General features: G+C 43.2%; 1 protein-coding gene across 2 annotated transcripts in view; it reads left to right on the top strand.

Moving 5' to 3' along the window:
- CALU (calumenin) overlaps positions 1 to 14,034 on the top strand; it is a 34,838-nt gene extending 20,804 nt beyond the window's left edge. The window contains exons 3-7 of one of the 2 annotated variants that reach the window (XM_073328964.1): positions 2,282 to 2,475; positions 7,260 to 7,426; positions 8,977 to 9,037; positions 9,979 to 10,178; positions 11,219 to 14,034. In XM_073328964.1, the coding sequence (XP_073185065.1) occupies positions 2,282 to 2,475; positions 7,260 to 7,426; positions 8,977 to 9,037; positions 9,979 to 10,178; positions 11,219 to 11,323 (727 nt within the window). In that variant the 3' untranslated portion in view covers positions 11,324 to 14,034. Of the gene's footprint in view, positions 1 to 2,017; positions 2,212 to 2,281; positions 2,476 to 7,259; positions 7,427 to 8,976; positions 9,038 to 9,978; positions 10,179 to 11,218 lie in introns of both variants that reach the window. The other variant, XM_073328963.1, reaches the window with a different exon arrangement.
- Positions 14,035 to 14,802: the final 768 nt, after the last annotated feature.

Genomic DNA, 14,802 nt, shown 5'->3' with positions numbered 1-14,802 from the left:
TGTTTTAGTTCTCCAAACGGGTGCCACTTTCATCTGGAAAAACTAATACATAGCACCCTTTTTGTAAGTTTCCTTGTTTTAAAATCCTAGTATGAAGTTATTGCACATTAGATCACCTTCATTGTATTTGTTCTCCGTCTCAGTTCCTCCAAGTTCCTAAAGGAATCCTGATGGTAGGAACATAGGCATTGTCATATTGTATCAGCCAATGGTCCATTTAGAGAGACAAGGTGGGTGAGGTAATATTGGACCAACTTCTCTCTAATTTCCTGGGACCGACGCAGCTACAATTACACTGCATGCAATGATCCATTTTAGTCTAGTATTCTGTCGCTGACACGAATACCATGGGCTTCAGGTGAAGGTGTGTTTTTTTTTAAAAATGGACAGTTATATAGTAGCATGTCCAGGGGATAGATTTTTCCTAACTTTACAATATACACCCACAACCTCAAGTGCTTGTCACAATCATACTCTTTCAGGATGAGGAAGACTAGATCAGAAGGTTATTGAAGGAGGCATAGGGAGTTGCCTTTGTTTGACACGAGAAATGATTGCCTCCTGCCTGGAATTACTGTGTCCACTCTGTGGCACACTTAGCTCGAGGAGCAAGAGACTGCCTTGGAAATCACACCTGGGTGGTCACTGTGCCAACCAACATTTTTCATAACTTCCAAAGTGCTTGGCTCCCAGTGCTGCTGAGGCAATGAACGCTTTCCCAGAATGTGAGCTGTTCTTCCTACGTGTGTAACAAGCTTTGCTTGGGGTGTCAGTTGTAAAATTAAACAAGCTTGTTTTTATTGCTTTTGTGAAGAAAGTGTTCTAGTGGGAAAGATCAACAGGTTCTCTTCTAGTGCAAGAGAAATGTCTAGCTCGGAAAACTGGTTACAGAATGTAGAAATATGCAAGAGATCCTCTTTTCAGGTTGTTTTGCTTTTCTAGCCTTTAGGTTTCATCATTGCTTTGCATTTTAATTTCACAGTCCTGCAAAGTTATTGGCTAGAAAAAGCTGGCAATGGGAAGAGTGGGGACTAGGGTAAAATTTTGCTCCTTAAAAATGTCAGAATGGGTATTTGAACCCACCCCTCCCTCTGATATGCCATTTTTCCTTGTTTTACATGTGAAAGGCACTTTCATCACTCTTTCTGAATCTGATCTGGTATTGTGCTTGGTCAGTCATAACACACTACTAAACCTGATTCTTGTGGCTGGCATGTTTGTGTGTGTCTGCTGTTGAAAGAGCCCAGCCTTCGGAGTTGAGAAGGTTCTTGCTCCAAAGCTTTTACAGCACCGCTTTTGGCTGTTCCCTGAAGTCACTGCCTTTCTGGTGATCTTCACGTTGTCAACTGAACTGGAGTTCAGCCTATGATTAGAGCCACATGCGGCCTAACATGCTGTTCTTATGTACTCCACCGATGTGTTTGGAACAGCTCCTTGTGCTCTGCATGATCTAAAAGTGGATAGAGTGTGACTCAAGGAGCATTCCATAAGCTGCCAGACAGGAGGCAATGAGGGGAGTGCTGAGGAAATGGGAGCCTGATGAGGCCTGTCCTTCCCAGCAGGCAGGGCGTTGGAGGTGGGAAAGAAGGGAATGTATCAGAGTCGTAAGGAATCACAAAATAACTGTGGCATCCTCTCTGTCGTGCTGTGATGCATTGTGTTTTGCATCAATATATGATGAAGCTGTATTTTTCTTACGGCTATGAAGAGGAACGAACAAGTCACTATTCCAGTAGCCTGTGACCTACTGAGGCTGAACTGTGCTCTGTCCATTCTGAATCAAGTATTCTCTACATCAGTCTTGTAAATCACTTTCTAAAATTGTGCGACTGGCAAACGCATATAGGATGACACCAGCTAGAAGGCAGTTTTGGGTAGCCTGCTGGGTTACAGTTTGGAATTGACTTGTTCACTCCTGCATACAGGTGCAGTGTGCTGCCCGTTAAAATGCGCTGCTCTGAGTAGAAAGAGCCTTATTTCCCTTAACTTTTCCTGCATTTCTCTGCATTTTCTACAGAAAGATTGTAAGTAAAATAGATGAAGACAAGGACGGGTTTGTAACTGTGGAGGAGCTCAGAGACTGGATTAAATTTGCACAAAAACGCTGGATTTACGAGGATGTAGAGCGTCAGTGGAAGGGGCACGACCTCAATGAGGACGGCCTCATTTCCTGGGAAGAGTATAAAAATGCCACCTACGGCTACATCTTAGGTAGGTCTTTATTCTTGGGGTAAAAGCTTTGTGGAGCTGGCACCTTGAAACTTGCTGTTTTGTCTTGTAGAATGATTGTAGATAAAATAGACACGGATAAGGATGGGTTTGTGACGGAGGGGGAGCTGAAAGCCTGGATTAAGAAGGCCCAGAAGAAGTACGTGTATGACAATGTCGAACGCCAGTGGCAGGAGTTTGACATGAATCAAGATGGATTAATCTCCTGGGATGAGTACAGAAACGTGACATATGGCACTTACCTGGGTAAGGGGCGAGATGTCAAACCTGCAGACACAGTAGTCGCTAATCAATAAAGCAGAAGTGTTGTGTAACACAGAGCATGGAGAGCTCTTGCAGTAGTATAAGATTCAACTGGGAACAATCTTTTCCTTCATATTAGTAAGAGGACCGTGAAATTGGCAAGCACACAGAAGAATCTTAAAAGCTAAAGTTTGTATGAAGATGCAGCTTTGTAACTCTGCTTTATTGATTAATTTTAATTTAAAAATCTAGTCTAAAATTCAAGATTACTGCTCAGATTGACAGTTTTATTCAAGGCTTCTGGGCAGACCCTTTGTTTAGCATTTAGTTTAACTCTCCATTGCTTGTAAATCCCACTTGAAGCTCTAAAGCTTTTCCCTAGCCATATTTATCCACTGGTGGCCTTCAGTATCTGCAGAAATATATATGTGGCTGTGGAAATGCAGCCATGCTGTAGTAAGGTACTGTATGTTGTCTCTGTATAAATTGTGGTTCACTTGGCTTTTAACAACAGCTACATTTCTGGAATTTGAAGCTCCTGAAGAACGACCTCAACTGTCTTTTCTTAAACTTAGGACGAAAAAAATAAAATATATGTCTTAGCTCTGTTTCTCCTCTCCACTCCACCCCCAGTTCCAGTGGGGGCCTGCCCTTTTTTTAGCGGTGGCCCTGTGACATAGGGCCTAGATCTGGTTTACGAAGAAGTAAAGACTGGCAATATCTGTGGAGATCTTTGAAGGGGGGAGTTGGTGAGGGAGGGGCTATTTTGAGTAGGGCTGTGGGAGAACAAAGACTAGCAAAGGGACTTGTAACCTGGATTGCATACAGGTGTAGTATGAACATAAGAATGGCCATATTGGGTCAGACCAAAGGTCCATCCAGCCCAGTATCCTGTCAGCTGACCGTGGCCAATGCCAGGTGCCCCAGAGGGAGGGAACCTAACAGGTAATGATCAAGTGATCTCTCTCCTGCCATCCATTTCCACCCTCCGACAAACAGAGGCTAGGGACACCATTCTTTACCCATACTGACTAATAGCCATTAATGGACTTCACCTCTATGAATTTATCTAGTTCTCTTTTAAACCCTGTTATAGTCCTAGCCTTCACAACCTCCTCAGGCAAGGAGTTCCACGGGTTGACTGTGTGCTGTGTGAAGAACTTCCTTTTATTTGTTTTAAACCTGCTGCCCATTAATTTCATTTGGTGGCCCCTAATTCTTATGGGAAAAAGTAAATAACTTTTCCTTATTCATTTTCTCCACACCACTCATGATTTTATAGACCTCTATCATATCCCCCCTTAGTGTCCTCTGTTCCAAGCTGAAAAGTCCTAGCCTCTTCAATCTCTCCTCATATGGGACCCGTTCCAAACCACTAATCATTTTAGTTGGTATGATGGAATAAATTTTGCAGAGCAGTGTGACTGTTTCTGGACTCACATAATAAATTTATTACATGCTTTCAAAATGTATGTTGCATGTTGTCTGCTCTCTTCTGGCTAATCCATGTCCCTCCAGGGCTGTTTCTATCACTTCACTCCGCTGAGCAGTTTTAGACAGCTGTGAGGTTTGGGGCTTTTCCCCGCCACTTTTAAGTAACCCGTTAAAACTAAGACCGGCAATGTTCAGTCCAGCACCAATGACTGGTTAAGAAGAAAGATCCTGTGACCCTGTAGAACTAGAAACAAGTCTTATACCACGAACTAGAAAGGGAAAATACCAGATTTCTGATGGGATCCACAGCACTTGTTTCTAGTCCTGGGATATTCCAAGGTATCTGATCTTTACAATTTGACAATGTTAAGTATATAGAAAAACTATCTTGGGTCATCCTGAGGGTTTTTATGGCTTTCTCTGAAGCCCATGCAGTTGGATCAGACCCCTGTCTCTGCAGGGGTATATTTAAAATGTCCTAATGAACAAAGTAATATACTCAAAATATTTCTCAAGTTTTATTTGTAACACATATGGCATATGTAGAGCCCATGAGAAGGTGGTATGCCATAAAGATCTCATTCCCAGGATTTTGGGATGGGCACATTACTCACCAGTGCCTCAGGTTAATGCTGATAAAATCTTCATAATGCACTTGCACCACCTCTTACTCACTTCATTATATACAATTTATATATACAGATATATTTATCTACTAAATAGTTAATATATTAAAACTACTCCGGTCTTCCTTTCATAACTACAATGCTGATCTGTCCCTGACAGCCATATATGTGTAATGGCTTGGCTTCCCACTTCTGTTCAAAGGTCAATACTTTTCCATAATAGTATCTGGTGAAAGATCTTCATGTCTGTTGTGAAAAGCTGTTTTCCCTTTTTCTGGCATGAACAAATTTGGAAATGCCTCTCAAACGTTTGACGCCCAGCCAGGAAACTAACAGATCCCTTTATCTAATTGAGAACATACATCTTTCATGCTGTAGGAGCTGAAACACCATCCTCTTTCACTGCGGCTCTTTTGGCTGTTATATGTAGTATTTTTAAAATTAGGTTTTTGTGATCTAAATGAAACAGCATGTTAGTAAGCTCCAAGACCATGCTAGTCACTTCACTGCTGCACTTGAATAGTGTGTGTAAGCTTCTGAGTACCCCATGCTTTAGCATACATCACCAGAATGCAAAAGGAATTTCTGTGCACCGAGGCTGTGCACAATGATACAATAAGCAGGCTCTCTGTGGAAGATTTGCTTAGATTATGATCTGATGTCCTTGTTAAAGAACAAAGCCATTATATTCTTTGCTTATGTTTAATATTGGCTCTAAATGGCACCAACTTCATATGCAGGCTTCAGAACCTGGCACCTGGCCTTGCTGGTATGTTGCTCATAAACAGTGATTTTTTTATTTATTTATTTATTTTTAAGTACTCTGGATCTGCATTCTCTTCCATCTGTGGAGTTCAGCCTATGATTAGAGCCACATGCGGCCTGTGTCCCAAAGACAGCTTTCTGAATTTTCCCATATACACTGTTCAGAGTAACAGCCGTGTTAGTCTGTATTCGCAAAAAGAAAAGGAGTACTTGTGGCACTTTAGAGACTAACCAATTTATTTGAGCATGAGCTTTCGTGGGCTACAGCTCACTTCATCGGATGCATACCGTGGAAACTGCAGCAGACGTTATATACACACAGAGATTATGAAACAATACCTCCTCCCACCCTACTGTCCTGCTGGTAATAGCTTATCTAAAGTGATCATCAGGTTGGGCCATTTCCAGCACAAATCCAGGTTTTCTCACCCTCTGCCCCCACACACACAAACTCAGTCTCCTGCTGGTAATAGCCCATCCAAAGTGACAACCCACCTTGATTATCATCTGAAGAAGTGAGCTGTAGCTCACGAAAGCTTATGCTCTAATAAATTGGTTAGTCTCTAAGGTGCCACAAGTCCTCCTTTTCTTTTTGCGAATACAGACTAACACGGCTGTTACTCTGAAACCTGTCATTGTAGGGAGAGTGGTCACTTTGGATGGGCTATTACCAGCAGGAGAGTGAGTTGGGGGGGGGGGGCGGAAGGTGAGAAAACCTGGATTTGACACAGCGGGGGGGAGGAAAAAAAAAGAGCAAGCTAGATAGTTATTTGCTTCCTTTAATTTACCCTTAATTAATTCACATTGTTGTTTCATATGTGTTTCTCGAAGCAGTTATCCTTGTCTTTTAAGTTACACTTAAAAGAAATGTATTCCTTATACTTCTGCTCCATGTAAAAATGAACGTGAGATTGGTGACCTCATAACTTGAATTGACGGTGCCATTTGCAGAAGTTGTAGCAAATGGAGTGTCAACCAGACCACTGTATAGCTTGGGTGCTAACTTACCCACAGAGAGATAATGTTTTTGCTTTTAGTAGATAAATGGACAATAATAGTATAGCCCCCAAACTGTCACAACTGAACATACATTCACCAGATCAAAATTCCTTTTACTGTTTAATATTTGCCTAATCAGAATTTTAAAGTGTCAGTATTTAATTTAATGTTTCATGTTCACAAGATGGTAACCACATTCTGGACTAAATAAACTCTAAACTGTGCTTTTGTTAGCCCAGGATATGATTAATTACTCTGACAAAGGGGCACCTGTATGTTATTACTATTTTAGTTATTAAATGTACTTTGTCCTCAAGTATTCGCTGCTAATTAAGAAACCTTGCGACAAACACGGGCCCCATAAATAGGATAGTAATTTCATATACAAATTATATGAAGTCTGATTAAATTTAATCACCCTAGTAGGCCCTCAGATACTCTTGGGGCACATATAAGTATGTAGATTTGGACAGTCAGCAGTGTTGCTCTTGCTTTGAAAATGCCTGTTGCACCGCTGTGGAAGAGCATAATTCCATTACATATTCTATTCCAAGAGTAGCCAAACTCTAGCCCACAGTCTCTCCTACCTTTAACACAGAGAAGACATAGCCCAATGAGATTACAGTTGTCAGAATACAATGTTTATCTTGATGAAAGTGTCCTCAGCTGAGATAAGCTTGGGAGCGTTTCATGTTGACACTTGTCTCTTCAAGATGCCCCTCTGTTTAAAATGTAGAACCAGTGGAGACCTTTTCCGCTTCATGCAAAATAGGTGCAGTCTCTGGAGTCCTAATGAGTTTCACTGTAACCCTTGGAGGTGCAAGGTTTGGGCTCTCCTGACACACATTGTGAACTTTCCCTAGTCGACAGCAAAAGGAAAATTTGAAATGCGATACTGGTGCAATTGTTTTGTGGATGAGCTTTGGAGTCTAAAATGGGTATAACTTGTCTGTTTCTGCCCAGATGACCCAGACCCTGATGATGGGTTCAACTACAAACAGATGATGATGAGGGATGAACGAAGGTTCAAAATGGCTGACAAGGATGGAGACTTGATTGCTACCAAGGAAGAATTTACTGCCTTTCTGCATCCAGAAGAATATGACTACATGAAAGATATAGTAGTACAGGTGGGTGCCATTTAGAAAGCAGGTTGAGATGACCTGGGGCCTTAAGGTGTAGGGAGGAAGTAAAATAAAGAGGTTTTTATACTTGCTATCTCAGGCTAGTAACAGTCTGGTATCTCCCAGTTACCCGTGATCTCACAGGAGTACGTCGTTGGCCTGTTGGGTGAGGGGGAGTCGTGTATAAGGTTTACTTACTGGTGGGCACAGCTTTTTGTAAGGTTTCATTTTTTATCCTAAAGTTTTGAGGTTTTTATACACTATTCCAAATGTTGAAAAAAAAAATCTTGCCTGACCCCTCCTCCCCATAAGCGGCAGTTTCAGGCAGCAGCCAGTTCTGTGATGGATAGCATTGCAAACCTAATGAATGCCCTGATTGGCTTTGCAGGAGCTAAGAGAAGAAAAGATGCTTCTTGTCACTGACATGCTAAGTGGCTCCTCTTCACTTGGTTAGTGGTAGCATGCAGCACATGTTGCTGAAGGGGGTGGAATTATGTTCCACTTCCAGGGCACATTTAAACTCCTTTGTCAGTCTGTCCTCTTATGCTGTGCACCAGAGCAGACCTTCCATACGCAGCTGCATTTGATGGCTGTTTTGGAGATTTTTCCATTTAGCAATTGCTATTTTTTGAAGCACAGGTGTATCAGCTAATCCTCCTATAAAAAAAAGTATATACAGTAACTCCTCACTTAACGTTGTAGTTCTGTTCCTGAAAAATGCTACTTTAAGTGAAACAATGTTAAGCGAATCCAATTTCCCTGTAAAAATTAATGTAAATGGGGGGGGAGGGGTGTTAGGTTCCAGGGAATTTTTTTTCAACAAACAAAAGACTATGTATAGACACACACACACTATAAGTTTTAAACAATTTAATACTGTACATGGTAATGATGATTGTGAATCTTGGCTGAGGTGGTTGAGTCAGAGGGTGGAAGAGTGTGAGATATTTCCCAGGGAATGCCTTACTGCTAAATGATGAACTAGCACTAGGCTAAGCCCTCAAGGGTTAACACATTGTTGTTAATGTAGCCTCTCACTCTACCAGGCAGCACGAATGGAGGGAGGGGAGACAGCATGGCAGAGAGAGACAGACACACACACTGTGTGTGTGAGAGAGAGAGAGAGAGAGAGAGAGAGAGACGGGCATTGCTCCTTCAAGTACGGCTGACCCCACTCTAAGTACATTGCCTTTTTAAGTAGATCTGTAAGTTGAGACAGCAGCTGCTGCCAGCAAGCTCCTGTAGGTGTTCTTCCCTCCTCTCCTCTCCTCTTCTCTCCTCTCCTCTCCCTTACCCGTGGAGATAAGGTACAGGGGGAGGGGGACACCCTGACATTAGCATCCCTCTTTTCCCCCACCCCAGGCACAGCAAGCAGGAGGCTCCCAGGAGCAGCTCCAAGGAAGAGGGCAGGAGCAGCACACGGCAGTGTGGGGAGGGACAGCTGAACTGCTGGCAATTTGCTGTCTCATGTTTTCTCCTCTAGGTGGTAGAGAGCCATAAAAAGTCCTTTCTTTGTCCATGAACTTTGAGGCTAACCTAGTCCTTTTTTTAAATAGGAAACCATGGAAGATATCGACAAGAATAGGGATGGCGTCATTGACTTGGAAGAATACATAGGTAAGCAACTTGCACGCTGTCCTTGAGTCTGCTGATAATGTGTTCGCTTCCCATCAGTGCTCTGTAAAAAGATACTCTCAAATGAAATTACATTGTAGCCTCTTGTGACCAGTATTTGTGCCAAAGCAGTCATGCTCTTTAATCTCCCTTGCCTACTCTCTGGAATTTTTCTAATGGGTCCCTCTTTGCTCCCTAACTTTGAAACTGAGTTTGATATTTTTTTTCCCCATGTCAATCCTTACTATGTAATTCCAAGTTAACTGCATAACCAAAATGACATGTATAATTTGCTTGAGGGTAACTAGACAAAATGCAAGTATGATTGATCACAGAACCTAGGTAGAGGGGAACATCTGCTCTAAGTCCATAGGCTGCTCTCTGATATATTATGGGGCCTGCCAATTGCAGAACAGTGCAGCCACTTCTCTTGGCAGTAGTAAGTAACAGAGCAGCTGTCATTTTAGCTCTTATTTTTTTTAATGGAAAGCTTTGGCATTGAATAAGTGTGGTAATAAATGCCTCTGACTCTAAAATATATGCCAATATAGAGACTCTGCACATTTCTCTAAACACGTTTAAAGTAACCTTTTTAAACCTAAATGTCTGGGCTAATCTCACTAAAGTAACGAGATCCAGGGCTAGGTGGCCACTGGGAAAATGGGTGGAAAATATGCAGCTCCCTAGATCTGTGGTGTGGCCTGTGGTCACTGTCGTATGTAATAGAGGGCTGCATCCTGCAGCAAATGCTTTAAGAAGGCTGTAGCACTGCATGCGGGGATCTGCAGTTTCCACTGGCTGCATGTCCGTATTGAAGATGGGGATGACTGCTGCTTAACTTAGATGTAACCACCTTGCTTTACGATTTGCTTGCACAGTCCCAAGTGGAACGAAGAGGTGAGGGGGTGTTCTTGCATCAGCAGCTGTCTTGTGTTCTTGTTCAGGGGATATGTACAGTCATGATGGCGATGCTGATGAGCCAGAGTGGGTGAAGACCGAGCGGGAGCAGTTTGTGGAGTTCAGAGACAAGAATCGAGATGGGAAGATGGACAAGGAGGAGACAAAAGATTGGATCCTCCCCTCGGATTACGACCACGCTGAGGCAGAAGCACGGCACCTTGTCTACGAGTCTGATCAGAACAAGGTGAGAGGAGCTTGGTCCCCTTCAGTGTCTTGTCCTGTGCAGGATGGAAGCTTCAAAAGCCATTTCAGAATTGTCTCTGAGGATCACTTTGTAATTTTGTCAAGAAGCCCGAGTTACTGTGAGCAGCTCCACTGATGCTCTCCCTTTCAGTAGTAATTTTGGAGCTTACCTCAGTAAACTTAACAACTCTAGGACCCTTTTTTCCTGGAGCTAGCACCGACTATTTAAAAAGTTTGGCAAACACTCTTATTGAGCAATCTGATTAGATTCCCCTTTTCTTGCCTAGGGAGGCAGGCACATCTCTGCCATATTGGAGAACAAGGCATGAGCCCTTCTCTTCACCGCACCCTCCCCAGAATGCCTTGGGTGAAAACCTGCAATGGTCTCTAAAATTGTCTCCATATAACTAAGAGGATGGGAATCTGTCATGGCTGCTGCGTGAATCTGAGCTCACAGAACTGTGCAGGGGAGACGCGCACGCACACGCGCTCTGGGGAAACTAGGGCCCAGGTGGTACCTGCTCCCCACCATGTGACCTTGGGGGAATGCTGAGAAAGGAGCCAGCAGTAGGAGCAGATGAGGAAAGCTGGGCCCTTGAGCCATTCAGAGAGCTCTCTACAGTTGTGACTGGGCTCTCTCTGCCCTGCACTGATTGGCTGCTTGATCCAGCCCTTCCCTCTTCTCCCCTTTCCCCCCCCCCCAAATCTCCTTACCCCAGCTTCACTGAGCACCAGTCCCATTTACCTCCTTCCATTCCCTTCTCTTCCCATGTAGCTGAGCCCCTCATAAGGAAATCCCACCCAAAAAACCCACAACACACAACCTGTGGCACTGCCATGACATTTACCACCATCACATTGTTCACTCTGCTTGTGTATTCCACCCCTCCGCCAACCATGTGTCTGTCTGGTCTGTTCCGGGGTGGGGACAGTCTCCTCTGCTGTGTTTGTCCAGCACCTAGCACCGTGGGAGCTGAATGCTTGGCTGCTCCTTAGCCACTACCATAATAAACTTGACTAACATATTCTTTTTAATTTTAGGATGGCAAACTCACCAAAGAGGAGATCGTTGACAAGTATGACTTGTTCGTGGGTAGCCAGGCCACAGACTTCGGGGAAGCCTTAGTACGACACGATGAGTTTTAAGACATGTACAGAGAAACCTGTTTCTTAAAAGTAATTTATTTTTTACAGTTTCTGGATTAACATGAGAAACGTTTTCACTACTGAGACTGTTATTTCAGGCTATGAGGTGAAAAATCCTGTCCTGTCCCCTTTCCCTTTCCCAAAGGGATGGGGACATGGTGTTCTGAAAAGTGACTCTGTAATGATAACACTTGTGGTTTTTAGATTTACACTTTGTTTTATGTCTAACAAGTTCTGTTTATTTTTGTATTTGTTTGGGTTCCGTGTGAAATGAAGAATGCATATCCTGAAAAGTTAGCTGCAGAGCAATGATAGTTCCTTCCCCAGTGCCCCACCTCCCTCTATCCCCCTTAATGTTGTATAGACATAGCTACAGAATTTTTTACAAGCCACAGAACAATAAGGTCAAGCAACAAAGCTATATGATGTTTGTTTAGACTGGGGAATGCAAATTCAGCCTGAGGGCCACAATGGCAGCTTGTTCGGAGCCCAAGGGCAACACACAATGTGCTACAGCTGAGCACTTTGCAGTCATCTTCAGTGCAAAAGACATTCTCCCAAAATGCAATGCTGTATCTTGTCCCACGAAGTCAAGAACATTGCATGCTGGGAGCTGTCTGTCTGTGGACAGCACTGTAGAATTGGGGGATTCTGTGTGACTGCAGACTGCCTTTTGGCCATTCCTGCTTTGCAGACCCCTTCAAAATAGGCACCATGGTGTATGGCGGCAGCAAGACAAACCTGTGCTTGCTCTTCTCCAGAGCATTCCTTCATGAGGCCTTTGCTGTTCTCGGAGCTCCAGGAATTTGAACTAATACAGCAAGTGTGATCTGAAGCTTTCCATCCAGAAATACTTGGGAGGTGGGGCCGTCTTGCAGATGCTGCTAAAATCCTCAGCCTGAGTTTTGTGTTTGCCGCAGGGTCTCTGTAAATGCAAGTTACTTGTGCATTACATTCTTCTGAATCCATATGGCTTCCATGTACATAGTTAATCAAAGCCATGTGACCCTACTAGATGAGGCAAGAGGCTGACCTGATGTGACCCTCTGTATGTTATACTGGGAAATCAACCAGGAAAAGTGGCTGATCCTAAATTGGTCCCTTAAGGCAAGGAACAAAGTGGATGAGTGCTGCTTGCTCCATGGGGTTAGGGATGGAAATGGGAGGGGCTCCCTTTTTATTTAAACCATTAGACTTCTGCAAATCATACATCATTGAAGTGCCTTTACCTGCCAAAACAAAAACAAACTGGGGCTAGGTTGTCAGTTTAGGAACCTCAAGATGAAATGCGCCAAAAGAGGATAACTAAGAAACAACAAGGCTACAAGAAACCAGAGAATAAAAACTCTGAAGATTGAAATTAACCTTTGTGTGTTCTGCTCCTGTGCAGTGGTTAAACAGCAGTATTAGTAGAAAGCTTTGCAGCAGTGTTCTTACCTTCTTGTGAATTTTTAACCATATGCTGCCTATTTTACCAGGGATTTTCTTACCTCAGAAGGCAAACCACTTACTTCGTTGTATCCTGAGGTATTTCCTTATGCTTTTTTCTTTAACCAGGGAGAACTGCTGTTAGAGAGCCAGAGATAAGTGATTGCCAAGAGATGACTTCTCTACCTTAGCTGGTGACTCTTCCTTGGAGTGCCATTTTGCACAGCTTAGTGGGTCACTTGCACTTCTCATGTGTGGAGCCTAGTGGGGGAGTGTTGAAATTCGTCTAAAGCAATCACTGTGTTTGCAAACATAGGTCATTTCCTTCACTATATAGTCCTGTAAACACTAACGCCAGCCTCTTCTGGCCCCTTAACTGTAATAAACTTGGGCCTCTTTTTCTTTAAATTGGTTTGTTTCAAGGATTAAAGGCTTGAAACATTAAGTATGTGTACTATTATTTCATGTAACTTTCTACAAATAACACACTTTTGATATAACTTGAGACAATGGATCAAATCATAATCAAGCATTGTATATGAGATTTGTATGGTATACGTGCCTTTAGTGTTCACCCCTGAAGTATGGGTGTTCTGACCCTTGGATGTGCTTTATGGTTTTGGGATAAAGCCAGGAAGAATCCTACTCTAATAAACAAAACTTACACATAGCAAAGGAATCTGGAGGGGATGAAGGCCAGGTAATGCAGCAGTGATAGGGCTCACTACAGGAAGGCCATAGCCTCACATTTCTGGTGACCCAAGCTGCTTTTGGGTCTCACATTTAAAATGAATTCCATTTCCTCCTGGCCTCCGTTCGTCCTATCATAAAACCTCCATGTGGTTTTGACACAGTTGGGTGTCTTTGTGTGTGAGGCTCAGGACTTTGAAATGGGCTAGTGCTGTTCAAAGTCACAATTGAGATGCATTTACAGAGCTATGTGGCAGAAGTTTGCACAGCTGCTGTCAGCACTAATGACTGGTGCAGACACTTTATAAACACTAATTCTTTCACCAGTAAAGTAAAACCTATTTCATATGTTCAGCATCAGGAGAGGTTTGGCCATATTCAGTGCTCTGCAATGCACATCAGTTTAATCTCAGCGTTTTCCCACTTCTACTGTATGTATCGAAGCAAATGTAAAGCTGGTGAAAAACAGATTGCACACCCAAGGTGTCTGTTCCCATGAATGCTAATCCTCTAGGTTTGTTTTGTAGAGTGTAAACAGATTTTTATAATGTATGTCAGACGTAAAACTGTCTCAATAAAACTGTTTACATTCACTGTGGCTTCAAATGTGTGGTGTGTTACCATTCAGCAACTGAGACTAGGAATGATCTGTTAGTTGTATTGGAATAATCTGTAGTCTGTCATCACTAAGAAACAGTACAAGTGGGATGCTGCAGCGAGAATAAGTACTTCTATAAAACTGCACCTTGTGGGAGCAGAGCCCTGGCTCAGTTTATGGACTTGCATCCTGAATGGGCTAAGAAAATTAGAACGGCTATACTGGCTCAGACCAATGGTGTATCTAGCCCAGTATCCTGTCTTCTGACAGTGACCAATGCCAGACGCTTCAGGGGGAATGAACAGAACAGGGCAACTAGCGAGTGATCCATCTCCTATCGTCCACTCCCAGCTTCTGGCAGTTGGAGGTTTAGGGACATCCAGAGCATGGGGTTGCATCTCTGACCCTCTTGGCTAATAGCCATTGATGGACTTTATCCTCCATGAACTTATCTAATTCTTTTTTGAGCCCAGTTGTACTTTTGGCCTTCACAACATCCCCTGGCAATGAGTTCCACAGGTTGACACTGTAAAGTTAAGCAGAGTACACTGACGTAGATTGCTTTGTCAGCCAGCAAGTTAGAAGGTTTTTATACTAGGTGAAGATAAAACTGCCTCTAGCACACAACCATGTGAACAAGTCACTCGGAGAACTTTCCATCGATGCAATTCTCAGGAGCCCCGAGCTGTTCAGGGGTCGCTCTCCTAGCATTGAGATGCTGCCACTGCTGGCATGGAATAGTCTTTGCTTTTAACGTTGCGGG

This window comes from Lepidochelys kempii, chromosome 1, assembly GCF_965140265.1.
Source record: "Lepidochelys kempii isolate rLepKem1 chromosome 1, rLepKem1.hap2, whole genome shotgun sequence".
Taxonomy (NCBI): Eukaryota; Metazoa; Chordata; order Testudines; family Cheloniidae; genus Lepidochelys; species Lepidochelys kempii.
Note: the sequence above shows the minus strand (reverse complement) of the source record. Positions and strands in the feature narration are given on the sequence as shown.